Genomic DNA, 13,737 nt, shown 5'->3' with positions numbered 1-13,737 from the left:
GGCATTTCTTAATTGGGCCTCTGCTAGTTAATAGAGCTTTTCCTGAGGGGCGCTACTCTAATCTGAAGCAGTGCTTTTTTTTTTGTTTGTTTTGTTTTGAAATGATGTTATGTCCTCTCATTTTAATCTTTTCAGGTGACGAGTCCATCTTTCGGGCCGGTGAAAAGCTACGAGTTGCTTCACCACATGAGTGGTAAGGGCCTGTCTGCAAAGTACCTCTTCCCCCGGCAGCCCTGCTTGTTCGGGCCCAGCATGGTGTCCGTGCAGGTCACGTTGACCAACTGCTGTGAGCGCCCCCTAGAGGAGATTCACGTCGGAGAGCGTAGTCCTGCCAGCCTCAAGATTCACTGTTTTAACACCATCGGTGAGTTCCGTCATCACAGAGATGAAAATCGGCACGATTGCGAGACCATATATAAAAACAGTTGTAAAGTAGTTGTACCCCTCCCACATACTTTAAACTCGTTTAAGCTTATTGAAACATGCTTTTATGAAAAGCTGCTCTCTCTGGCACGCCTCCAAACAAGATGCCAGGCACACTTGCTTTTAGCGGCTTGTCACCCAGTTGTAGTTTGCAGCGAGACGAACATTAAACTAAAGGGAATCACACATTGTGTTTTTAAATGAAAGGAGTGGAAGGAAGTACTCCTAGTTTAATGCTAACATACAAGTCAGATAGATTAACAGAAATTTGCATAAATCTTACAGCACTTATCAACTGTCAAACTTAAGAACGCAGGGAGCAACAACAGATAAAAACGGATATATAAAACCTGAAAGAATTAAATATTGCCTACGAAAACACTTTACCATAGCGTAAGAACAATAGCGGTTTATTGCTAACACATAATGCAGCTACAGATGCATCACCACTCGAGTGAAGTGGGGTGGATGCAACGAAGGTACGATAATACCCCGGCATGTGGTCAAGGAGAGCCACAGCTGTCAATGCACTTTTCGACATATATTGAACAGGACAACTATTAAATTCCAACATTCACAAGGAGCTGATATAGATCACAACAAACACCCAGACGCTCACGAGCAGACTGACCAGCCAACCGGACTCCAGCTCCTGATGTCGCTCACAGTTCATTCAATGGGGAAAATGTATTTGATATTCCAGCAAATTGAGTTACACGCTTTGTCACAGAACAATTTAAAATCATAAGTCAAAGTCCTACCGTAGTGTCAGGAAAAAAATAAATAAACACTGAGATAGTCCTGATACATCCAAGTCCATCATTGCGGCCAGAGCTAATTCCCGCTAGTTAGCATTGATCACAACCCCACGCTCATTCTGTCGCATGACGCCGTGGCTCCCGCCAATTCTCGCACCCGTGCGTGCCGAGCGGCCGATTGCGGCGCATTGATCGGTCGTCAGAGGAAGTGGTGTGGCCAAACGGCAGGTGATTGGAATCGATAGGCAGACACCAGCAGGGAGAAAAGGAGGCATTCACGCAGTCAAATCTTTACTTGCTGCTTCTGTGTTGATTGGGGGCGGGGTAGATGATTATTAGCTTCAAGTTTGGAGGCTTGTAGTGTTTTTGTACTTAAGCCACTGCTTTCCAACTGGAAATTCGGAGGTGCCAAAAAGTCCATTTAATACTTACATCTTCCCAAACTTTATTTTATTTTCTTTAGTCTTACAGCCTTACTACTATGTTAATTCCCCTATGCCCTCCCCCTTTTTTTTTTTTAAAATGTGTCACTTTTACAATCAATTTGAAACAAACAACTGTGATTGGCTGGCAACCAGTTCAGGGTGACCCCCGAAGATAGCTGGGATAGGCCTCAGCAACCCCCGTGACCCTTGTGAGGAGAAAGATTACAGATAATGGATAGATGGATGGAACTGGGAGTGGCAAACGGCTTGAAGCAAGCACTCTTTACATCTTTTTTTTTTTTTTTTATAGACCCTTGTGAGCCAGTCATAGTGATGGTATGCGATGGTCTCCCATTTCTGGAGAGATGGAGAGTGAGAACAGCACTCAGGAATAATTTAAGCAGTGTCTTGTAACAAATGTGTTTTTAAAGTATGCACGAGGTGTAAAAGTATCTCGAAAAAGGTTTTAAATGTGGTCCCTATATTTTTGTCTTGATTCTATCAACTGGTTGTGTCGCACCTCATCTTGACGCTGATGCATCACAATCTTGTTGTTGTGGAAACGTGCTGTGAGATTGAAGGACAGGCTTCTCTCTCTTTCTCACACACACACACACCGGTGGCCTTGCCTTACGAGCTAACAAATGCTAGCATCAGCTGTACCTGTCTGTTCCACTCTGCTGGCACCCTCCTCCTCCTTGTCACTCACAGCAAACTCTCCCATTCCTCTTTTGTCTCTCTTCCCCACAGAGCGCTTGGATCCAGAGGCCTCCGTGACAGTTTCCATGGCCGTTGACTTCAATGACTCCACGCAAGCGGCTAACTTCCAGCTGTGGTAAAAAATAAAAATATCATACAGAACTCACTAGAGGGTTGCAGCCAGGGAAGAAGCCATTTATGCGTCTACTGTACTTTTTCTTCATAATTCATCCCATTCACATTCCAAATTCAACATATTCCAAAAATGTGACTCTACGCAAGGCTATTGTTTTTCACGTTCCTAAAATTAAATTTTCCCCCAAATTCCCTATTCATTCCGAATGGCACATTCAACATAACAGATTCAAATTGTTCCCATTTTAAATTCCAAGATATTGAGCTCACTCAATTCAATTTGGTGACAATTTTCAACATGCCAGAGATTTCCTGGTCCCACCAAAATTTGCCCATGCTTTCTCATTCCGCATCATTTAATATTATTCCATATCGTTCAGTATCCCTCCATCCATTATCCGCACCATTTACCCCCCCCCCCCCCACTCTTTCAACATAATTCCAGTCCCCCCCCTCCATTCTTTTCTCATATCCCACTATATGCCAGAATTCTCACTTGAGACTGCAGCCGTAATTGATCAGCGCTTCTCTGCGATAACAATTATTCTCCCAATAATCTTGACCGCGTCCACTCGCTAAACGGCAGTCAATAACCTTAGCAAAAAATCTCCATGACACAGAGGAATCTATCCTGCCACAAAACCTCCCTCCAAAAATAATGTTGTTTGCAATTGGATTTGTTTGCAAAGTGAAGCCCATGTGACGTGTATTTTTATGTCGGCTCAGCACCAAAGAGGAGCACTTCAGTGTTTTCATCCAGCCTGCTGTGGGCGAACTGCTTACACCCTGCAGCCTCTCCGAGAAGGACTTCTGCCAAGAGCAAAGTGAGGTCACAGCCCAAATACGATGACCAACTCTCATACAGTGTAAAAACAAGTTAACCACGCTGTTGAAGACAACAGTACAGTAAACTGTTGTTTGTCGCAAGCAATAACGTTCCAGACACAACTGCAATTGGTGAAAATCAGGAATGTATGGAGGAAAAAAAAGCTTCATTTTAGCATGTACAGTGAAAAGCCATATACAGTCGATTGGAAATTTCCATACATGTTGTAATCATTGTAATCATTCAAACAGCTGCTGCTTTAAAACACACTGAGAAGATACGAACAGAGCATCCAACAACACCCACTTTTGTGCTCTCCCGCCGACAGGTAAACTCCGGGGCATGAACGAGACATCGGCAACCGTCGCCATGGCGACAACTGACATCTCCAGCCAAGCCGTCGCCGAGCGAATCCTGTCAGTGGCCAATGTGGGCACAGTGGCCTCCTCTGAGAGTCATCTACACAGGTCAGCCAAAACATGAGTTGTTCCCATAAAAATGTGGCAATCACAGCATTTTTGCAGAAGAGCAAATACATACTACCTTTTACATTTTTTCAAAGTAATTTTACCCCACCCACATGCTTTAAACTCAGTTGAACCAATTTTAAGCGATATTTTTAAAAGTATTTCTTCGCGCCGCTTCTCATTCTCATTCAACACCGTCCGAATAAGGCCGGAGGGCCGAGGCCAGGACGTTATGGTACAGTGATCGCGGCCAGTGGGCGGAGGACAGCTCGTCATAAACGGGTCAAGTGCTCCGCTCTGTGTAAATCTGACACAAACGAGAATCAAGAATCATGCTATTAAAAATGCTCAACCAAGCCATGTCATTGTTTCTAACCAAAGTCCATTATCTTAATTCTGACATAGAATGAGAAATTCCATATGTAGGCTAATCAGAAATGAACGTAACCCCTCAAACAACTGCTATGTTAACATACGTGGCGCAGCAACACATACAAATAGACTCTCAATCCTCACTCTGGCTATTGTGAAAGTGGCAGAACATTAACCAGATACTGACTTGCTGATCGCGGGCGAGAGCAGCGTTCCTCCTCGGGGCACTTAAACGTGTCTTTGCCGCCGTCTCGTGCCATCATGTTGCCAAGGAATTATGTTGATGTGAGTTTGAGGAGCTTCATTTAGACAAAAGTAGTGTTTTGCTGCATCGGTGTCAAAGAACTATTTCAAATTGAGATTAGAGACTTCATAAAGACTAAAGTAGTGCTTTGCGACCACCTTACCGTAGCGTAGCGTACCAAACCGTAGCGATTACTCATGGATTTTTGGCATCCGCATTGTTCTGTCACTGTCCCCTACCGTATGGTTTGCGCCGATAATATAACCATAAAGTAGCCTGCATATTCCATCCATCTCGAAACAAAGTCCTTTGAAGCAGAAATTTGGGGTGATCACATGTGATCTCACGTGAGCTCACAAAAATGAGAAATCCTCTCTTTGCGCACCTCAGACAGAAGGATCATCTTATTGCACAATCTGAGAAGACATTAAGATCGTTGCATGTTTGATGTTCTTGGTCGCGAAGGGGCAAAATCGGCTCCATTGTCTTTGTGTATCCAACCAATGGAAGTACTTGGAAGCACTGTCAGGTGTTCATGAGCCGCCTTTCTCCAAACGGTCCATGGTACTTTGAAATGAGGTGGACATGTTGCGTGCGGGTGTGCGTTTACATGCCGGGGGGAATGCCCCAGGATGGATGGCTGTGTAATTGGTGTACATAGGGTGTGCTAATGAGCTTCCTTCTCTGTCGCGCGCACCTGAGAGATAATTGGACAGAGTTGTGCTTCCTCGGCTTGGTGGTTGTCGCCCACTCACGTGTGAGTGATTCCCCAAAACTGAAGGTGGAGGAAGGAGATGGTGGCAAACACAAAAGGGGTGTAGTAGTGCGTGCGCGCGCATGTGTGTGCGTGTGCGCATGGGCATGTGTATGTATGTGTGTGCGTTTGTATGTATGTATATGTATGTATGTATAATAATAAGTCAAAAACAAATGTCCTTCCCTGCAGTTTTAACAGACGCAGTTCTTGTATTGATCAGCAGGGTGCAGCGCTGTTTCTCCAAACGTTGGCCAAGTGTTTCTTATGGTAGAGGGGGTGGGGGGGCGGTGGGTTGATAGTGCACGGTTGGTTGGCTGGTAGTGTGTGTGTGTGTGTCTGTGTTAGGGGGGAACACAAGCCTGCCCAAGCGCCCAAATTGATTGCTGCGAGGGAGGATGGCAATAAATCAAGCAAGAAAGCAAATGTAGAAAATGCTGTTCTTGTTTGTGTCTAAACAAGCGGAATAAAATAAATGCGCTTCATTTTTCAGTCCGTTAGAAGGCAAATGTGATGGAGTGTTATCCGGCCCCCAAATACGCCAGCACTTTGTGTAGAAAAACACGTCAATTAGGATTTAACCCTTAATACACCCACTTGAGCCATTGTTCACTTTTTTTTTTCTTCTTCTTCTCCTCCCACAAGCCACTTTGACTGTGGTCAACCAGTAATGAGTGAATCAATCCCAAATATCTTTTTAGAATTGTCATTGCTGTTCTAAAATGTTAAAGCTACACAAAGATAAACAGCATTTTTTCCCCCCCCCTCGTAACAAAGTCTCTTTGACATTATCTTCTCCAAACCCTTCCCCGAGGTCTTGAAGCAATTTCTAATGCCGTAAATAAAATTTGGGGGAAATGATGGTGCATGCGCTCCTCTTCGGATTGACCAGTTCCTTCTTCTCGAAGCATTACAGCAATAGTTTTCTTGACAAAGCAAGCCTGTATAAATACCGTATCTAAGTAAGCAATTTTCTGATGTTGTTGTCCAAAAAGCATTCAGACTTTCAAGCTTGACTCGATGTAATGCCATACGGCTCCCGGGCAGTGAGGGACATGCAGAGTTTGACCAGACTTCTCAGACAGTTCCAGTCCTCGAGCGCTAATAGATTTGGTCTCAAGCTATTTTTCCACTTCTTAAATTGATTAGTCATGAGAAGTGTAACAAAAAAAAAAATTGACGTGTTGAAAATCGGTTATGAGTGAAAAGATGTGAGTATATTAAATCGAACTGAATCAAATCGTTCCACTTTAAAACAAACAGTTTTCTGTTCGAATCGTTTTTTAATGGGGCGATGTCCGTCCCTATTAGTAATGCATACATTTAACACATGATGTAGTAACATACAATAGTATTGATTTGTGAAAAAATATGAAATTGACCGTATTTGGACATCTTGTTTTCTGCCTAACGGCGAGGACAATTAATATTTTTAGGGATAGAGCAACTATCGGGCTGACAATTTGACATTTTGGGAAAAAAATAAATAATAAATTCAAGCTAAACAAGAAAATCCAAGTGCTGATAAATGATCTGGAGTGTGTAATCTTTAGATGATGATTGAATTGATTGATTGATTTCAATGTTCTGTCAACTGTTCCTGTTTTGTTTTGGTTCGAACTAAAAGCAGTTACGTTAGGTAAGCAAATTTTTGGCAGTGGTTTTTGACTGTAGAATACCGAAGCGGTCTATTTTTTTTACTTTCTAAGTCTGACATAATGCCTTCATTTGTTGCTAAAAAAAATTGACAATGATATCTGATGTCAAAGATTAAAAAAAAGACCAAAAATGAACTTGTTGCAAATGTGAAAAGCTGTTTAATATATTAAGAATAAACACGTGCAGAAAGACTTTTACAGCAAATTAGGTGTTGGAGTTCGTCTTAATTCAAAATGTTGACGCCAATGAAAAAAGTATATCGGTCCGTCTGTAAATAATTAGAATTTTGCACGTCAAAGTTTGACCAGGCCTGTCTTGAGGGTTGAAATGTGGCGAATGAAAACATGTGGCTTGACACAGCTTCATGGCCAAGTTTGGAGGGTTGATGCTTGTAATCAGGCCTGATATCCGCCAGCCATCTGGCCGCCGCCGCCCCCGCCTGGCTGACCACCTTTTTGAAGGACACTCGTCCGTCCGGCTGGAGCGCCTCCACAATGGCGTCCATTTTTCCTGGGCAGCTTGTGCCGTCGTGACGGGTTAAGTCCTGTAAGTCCCGCGCGCCCCCACCTCACACTCTCACCGGGGCCCGGTGTAAAGGTGAGGCCGGCTTTATCCCGGGTGAAGGGGAGGCAGATGGCACCCGTGCGGGCTCTGTGAAGTGAGGCGAATGGCGGGTAATTGGAGGGCCCCGCCGATCGATGCCAATCTGCCTGCTTGGCTCAACTCAGCTCTGCTCTGCTTTGCTATTTGCTGCGGTGCAATTAACGCGGCGTTTAGGCCCCAAACTGCGGCAAGTGCACAGGAATACCAATGACCCGTTTAGCGCACCGCTTGACACCGCTTGAAAATGGTCCCGGGTCGGCCACCCTGACTCGCCATTATTATCTGGCCGCGCAATGTATCCAATTTTAATCATGATCCCAATGTGGGCTGCCAGGATTAAAATTTCTGCATATGGGCCGCACAATATATCGTATATCGTAATATTGTATATATTTAAGGAAAGACATCTACCAACGTTATGTATTTAGTGTACAAAAAAACTGTAACTGTATTCCGTTACTGTTGCAGAAAAAGCCAATCAGATTACAGGTACATTTAATAGAAATTAAAAAAAAATTGGATTAGTTTTTCAGAATTACATTTTTAACGTGGGGTAGAGAGATCGCTCAACCGAGTCCTCGCCGCTCATGAAATATGTTAGCTAAACAATCAGGGAGTGGGTGGTGATTTTTTTTTATCTTATTCACTTCAGGACTTATTCATTTTAAATCAGATTTACAAAGAAATGTGTCAAAATCATCCGGACTGCTGGTCATCATGGAGGAACGGGACAGCTAGCATGCTAGTGCTGCGCCCGCAACGTGTAAATAAATACTTTACTAATTTCCGTCACAAATTGCCCACAGCTTTGCTATTTAAACGCCATATAATATCGTGTGCTAGATTTGTCACCGGGAATTTTAAAAAATACAAACGTATTTTGGAGGTTAACAAAGGTTGATCAAGTCTCTTCTAACGATTCATACTAAATAAATTACAGCATGTATCACTCCTGCTCATATTGTATCGGGAGATATCGGAATCTGACATTACTCAAGGTCGCGATATCAATATCGGATCGGAAGTGGAAAATGTTGTATCGGGTCACCCCTGAATCTTCTAAAAAAAAATAAATAAAAAAAATAATAATAATCATAATAAATAAATAAACGTACACGCCACGCCTTCGATCTGCATTTAAGTAAATAAATTAGCCAATTATTTGAATGATTTGGTTTAGTTGAATATTTTGCTCTTCAAACACACAATGTTCTTGTTTTCTGTCCATAATTATATAATAGATTGAAATGTGTTAAATATTATTTTTAAGGTTAAATGTTATTCATGAACCAAGAACGTTTTGTATGATCTCTTTCTCATGCTAGTTTGCGCTCACCAATCTGTCGTGTTTTACGTTATATATTAGCAATAAATAAGTGACAAAAGATCTGGTTGGCTGAACACTGCTAGCATAATAAAGAATCTTCTAAATAATAATAATAATAATAAATAAATAAAAATACACGCCCCTACTTCCATCTGCAGTTGAGTAAATAAACTAGCCAATTTTCAGGAATGTTATTTACACTTGAAGCGGCATCTCCTGAAAGCCGGAATAAACGCAACCTCGGGCTGGTGTTAACAGGCCCAGTAAATGGAAGATTTATTTCCGAAATCCATTAGTGGAGGGGCCCGCCGCGCACGTGGATGAATGCCTCGACGGAAGGAAGGAAAGCAGGAAAGAGAAGACCGTGGCAGCAGCAAATGCATTTGAGGCCCGATTTAGCGCGGCGGGGCCTGAAGAGGCGTCAAGACAAGTGGCTAATATTTTAATTAAGGCTGAGGGAGCCAAGCGACAGGCGGATGATAAACTCCCTGTGGTCTGTTGACGCTAATTTAGACGCTCCCCAGAGACCGACGGAGGCACTTGGGTAGCCGGGCACGGTTGCATTGTGTACGGTCGGCCCTTCCCCCACCGGCCCCTCCCATGCTAATTGGGGGACGCCTGCTCCCATCCTCACCGTGTTGGGGGGGGGGGGGGCTCTTGACAGGCCTTAGTCGGGCCTAAGTGGCTGCCTTTGTGGACTGTTTGTCAGGCCTAAGTGGGGGGAAGAAGGGCGGGGGGAAATTGTGGTTCTTGTCGTGGTAAATGGTGGCAGATGGCAGGGATGGGCGGGAGACCCCAAGATGCAGTAGGCGTAAGGGTGAGGGTTCGCAGTGGGTCGCAGCCTTCTTGTTAGGACCCTCAATAGGGGGGACCATGTGCGCCGGGACCATTTCCATTGAAATTACGAGCTGGGAATTCCCCTAGTGCGACGGATGGGGGCCATAAGGGAACCCCACCTACTCAATAGACAGCCGCAGTCCATAAAATGAGTTTTTAAGTTGGGTTTGAGTGGCGGCTGGGGCGGGGCCCTCACACCATCAGCTGTCTGTCAGTCAACAAGATAATAGACGCGCTCCGTTCCTGTTCCTCTTCTGGCCAACGAACACTTACAATTTTGTTTTTCGACTGAATATTTCCTCTTTTACTTAAAATCCCACGTACTATTTTTTTTTACCCGATTATTTACTAGTAATGTGTAAGCATGAGAATGCATCCAATACTGTTTGGAACCTTGAGTCCAGCAAGAGAGTCACTTGTTCTCAAATGTAGGAGGATTTGATACAATTTAATAAGAAACTTTGTTGAAAAAAGTCTCATAGGGCATGAAGTATTGCACAGATTGACACTAAGACCTGTTTTGCCGGTTCGTCCGCAGCCCGTGCACCCTTCCGTCATTGTCACTTCGTCCTTATTCATAAAAATAATCATCCTGTGTCCCCGTCCATCCTCGTCCTTTAAATTACACACGCGAACACGCAGGAGAGCGGCGAGTCGTGGTATTTCACATTCGGTCCGAAGTAGTGTATTGGCGCATTACACACGCAAGACAGGCTGAGAGTTTCTGAAAGAATCGATTTGCAACCCCATGTTAACCAGAGCTGCTCTCTCATGTCTGTGCTGGAAAGAAACTGCATAGCTGCGCACAATTACTTAATGTAAACCTCCATTTCAAAGCAGCACAGCGGTGATAAACAAGCAACTTGTACATATGTATATACGTGCGTTTCTGTGCGTGCGTGTGTGTGTGTATGTGGATTTTATTGACGTTGCAGAGCTGTTGCCTCTTCATAGACTGGAGACCTTATTCAATGTAAAGACAGGAAGTCCTCAAATTACGACATGCCCAACTAATAATGTTTCAACTTTACCATGGCCGTGCCTCGTCCAACATTTTTTTTCCCGTATGCGGCATGTATCTTTTTTTTTTTTTATTTTTTTTATTTTTGACAGTCTGGATGGCACGATTCTCTTCCTTTTTTTTTTTCTTGTCAAATCCGACATGCAACGCCATCTGGAGCCCAAAATACGGGTTGCATCACCAGAGTGGGATCGGAAAACATTCGTGAGGACTTCCTGTGGAGGCACTGACCTAATGAGGTCTATAAAATCCAAAATATTGGGGCTCTTGTTCAAATATTTTCAGAAAATGAAGTGGGCATGCATATACACAAATTTTGGTGAGGATCGATCGTGACATGAAGTTAATGTCATTTCTCTCGAACAAATAAGAAGCAATCATGACTTGTGATGTCCATAAAACCTAAAATATTGTGACTTTATTCAAATATATTCCGTGTATGACATGGGCATCAGTCGAGATGTGACATTTCCTTGTCACTGGCGTTCTAAATGTCTTTTTTCCCCCCCTCTTCTTCTACAACGAAGAACATGAAACCTGACATGCCCAATTTCTGCGCAGAATGCATCACATTTGTGTCTTCAACTCATGCGTCTTGGTGTTGTTCCTCTGTGCCCGGTGCAGGTTTGCGGGTCGTACGGTGAGCAGCGAGGTCCTGGTTCTGGTTCTTCTGGATCTGAAGGACGAGGCGGGCGTCTGCAAGCTAATCATCAACACTGAGAAGAGTGTCATGGCGTCCATGTTGCTGCGAGACCTCAAACAGGCTCTCACCCAGGTGTAGAACCTGGCCTCCTCGCCCCCCCCCCCTTTTTTTTTCATTAAACTCGATCCCAGCCACATTACACATTTGTTGACATTTAGTCTGAGGTGTTAGAATTGTCCACAATTGCATTGCAGTAAATGTCCTTGAAAACACACAAGTCTCTTGTTTTCACATCAATGTCGACTAGTGCTGCAGCTAACAAATATTTTAATTATCGATTAATCATTGTATCAGATTAAAAAGGTGTGTTTTCAATTCTATCCCTTGATTCCAAAGCAGATCATTATTTCAAATTGGCAGTGCAAATAATTCCGTTACAGGTTTTGGTCCGGAACATTTTCCCCTCATATGCATGAAGGTTTGACAAAAAACAAGAAATTTGTCAAAACATTTACAGTTTACCTCAAGTAGAATATTGTCTTTTTAAACGCCCAAATATGGCAGATGCTAGTTTAGCCGTACAGAGGAAAACTGCTGATATTACGCAACAGATCAAATGAAATGCTTGACTTGGTGCCAGGCCACGGCTAACACCTGTTAGCTCGTCTGTCACGCCAACTCTGCCCGCATCCATCACCTCCGCACTCATTCCCCAGCACAGCTGTTTACTCACGCTGATGCTTTCCAAGCGCATTTTCCATGTCCTCGTCAGCCGTGTTGACGTCTTCAAAATAAAAAGGAAATGGTAGCACACGTACAGTGGATTGGAAAAGTCTCCACTCTCCTGGTTGGGTTCATCAAAAACATGTTCCCATAGCATTGCTAATCAAGGTTATGAAAAATAATCAAATAAAATAACAAAACAAAAATTTAAAAAAAAACGAAATCAAATACAAAAATGCTTTTCAAAAAATTTAAACGAACTGAAAGTACATCTTCAGTCCGCTGTTGGGTTCTAGTTCTAATTTTTATTTATTTTTTTCTTCCGGTATTGTATCTGTACACAAGAAGGAAGGTCCAAACAGTTTGTTGGTAATTGGAGCTAACGTATTACACATTACTTAGTTACCTTTTGTTTGGTGGTTGGGGAGTGGCTAAAAAGAAAAAATACAAAAAAAGAAAGTAAAATGAAGTATTATCAAATGTTTTGAAAAACTCAAAAGTGCTTTAAAAATTTATTCAAATTCAACAAATTTAAAAACAAAGGTCAAACTGAAAGGAAGACTAACTGTAATGAAACTTCCCAAACTATTACAGCCCTGTGGGGTCAGAATAAACTTTTGAAATGTTTTACAGATTTACCACCTCCTTCCACATTTCTCAGTTTCTCACGTTTCAAACAATTCCATATTAAAAATATTCCACTCATTTACCAAATTCCCCAATAAATTTATTATTATATTATAATAAAAACCATAATGTAATATAATATATAATTATAATAAATTCATTAAAATGTACCAAATCAAGACATATTTTCAAACATAACTACCTCCTCCTTCCACATTTCAAACCAGACCAACTTGAAATTGTTCAGCTCAAACTTGCAGGAATTCCGGACATTTTCAAATGTTCACAATGAAATGAAAACTGAAACTGAAAGATGGTGTACGTCTTGGGAAACTATTTAAAACATCAAGTTCGCAAAATAGAAATTCCAGATTTACTCCATTTTATGTCATCAAGTGATTGTACAAAATAAAATCATCTGGATTTTAAATTGGTCGTTTTGGCCAACCGCTTGACATCATAAAATTGTGTAAATTCAACAAAAACTATTTCCCGTACTTAATTTTTCCACAATAAAATTGACAAATGAAGAAATTGTACATATTGATGTCCTTTCTTCACATTTTCAAACCATTCCAATTTCAAATCTCACATTCTGCATTTTCATGAGTCAATTCATTCTGAGCCATTTTAGATCCGCATTGACACATATTTTATACACCATTGATAGTTTGTATGCATAATTCATCTATATACAGTATGTATTTGTGTGTGTGCGTGTGTGTGTGTGTGTGTGTGTTCGCAGCCGCTCATCTGAATGCTAATTGCCTTTCTAAAAATCTTTGCACGCCAACATCGTGACCTTCAATTAACCTATGCTTTTGTTTTTTTATTTTTAAACCAGTGGTGGAAAGGCGTGTGTCTCAGTTGGGGAGTTAAACGCTTCTTTTGTCACTCAGACAGCCTAAATGGAAAGTGAGGGCATTTTTCTTTTTCAATGGCGAAGGGATTAAGCGGATGGACTCCCCGTCGGGACAATTGTCACGCTAGTTAGCATGTGAAAAGGGCACGCATATGTGGCCAAACACACGCGGAGGATTACACCCCCAGATCATATCATTCTATCCTAATCCCTTGATAATCCTGTTAACAATCTCACCGAGTCCATTAAAAACTCCGTTGATCCTTGAAAACAGTGGCCGCCACACAACCACCCACAGCATTATATTAATACTAACTAATACTAATACTAGC

The 13,737-nt window shown here is 42.3% G+C and overlaps 1 protein-coding gene across 2 annotated transcripts in view; it reads left to right on the top strand.

Annotated features, from left to right (window-relative positions):
- The window catches only part of ap3b1a (adaptor related protein complex 3 subunit beta 1a), a 39,042-nt gene extending 27,469 nt beyond the window's left edge, over nt 1-11,573 (top strand). For both annotated transcript variants that reach the window (XM_088281657.1, XM_088281656.1), the window contains exons 23-27: nt 136-364; nt 2,357-2,441; nt 3,167-3,264; nt 3,595-3,733; nt 11,175-11,573. In XM_088281657.1, the coding sequence (XP_088137783.1) occupies nt 136-364; nt 2,357-2,441; nt 3,167-3,264; nt 3,595-3,733; nt 11,175-11,331 (708 nt within the window). In that variant the 3' untranslated portion in view covers nt 11,332-11,573. The remainder of the gene's footprint in view (nt 1-135; nt 365-2,356; nt 2,442-3,166; nt 3,265-3,594; nt 3,734-11,174) is intronic.
- Nucleotides 11,574-13,737: the final 2,164 nt, after the last annotated feature.

Source organism: Idiotropiscis lumnitzeri, chromosome 18, assembly GCF_059441095.1.
Source record: "Idiotropiscis lumnitzeri isolate Australia: NSW breed Sydney's pygmy pipehorse chromosome 18, RoL_Ilum_1.0, whole genome shotgun sequence".
Classification (NCBI taxonomy): Eukaryota; Metazoa; Chordata; class Actinopteri; order Syngnathiformes; family Syngnathidae; genus Idiotropiscis; species Idiotropiscis lumnitzeri.
This window is presented reverse-complemented; position numbering and strand designations above follow the sequence as displayed.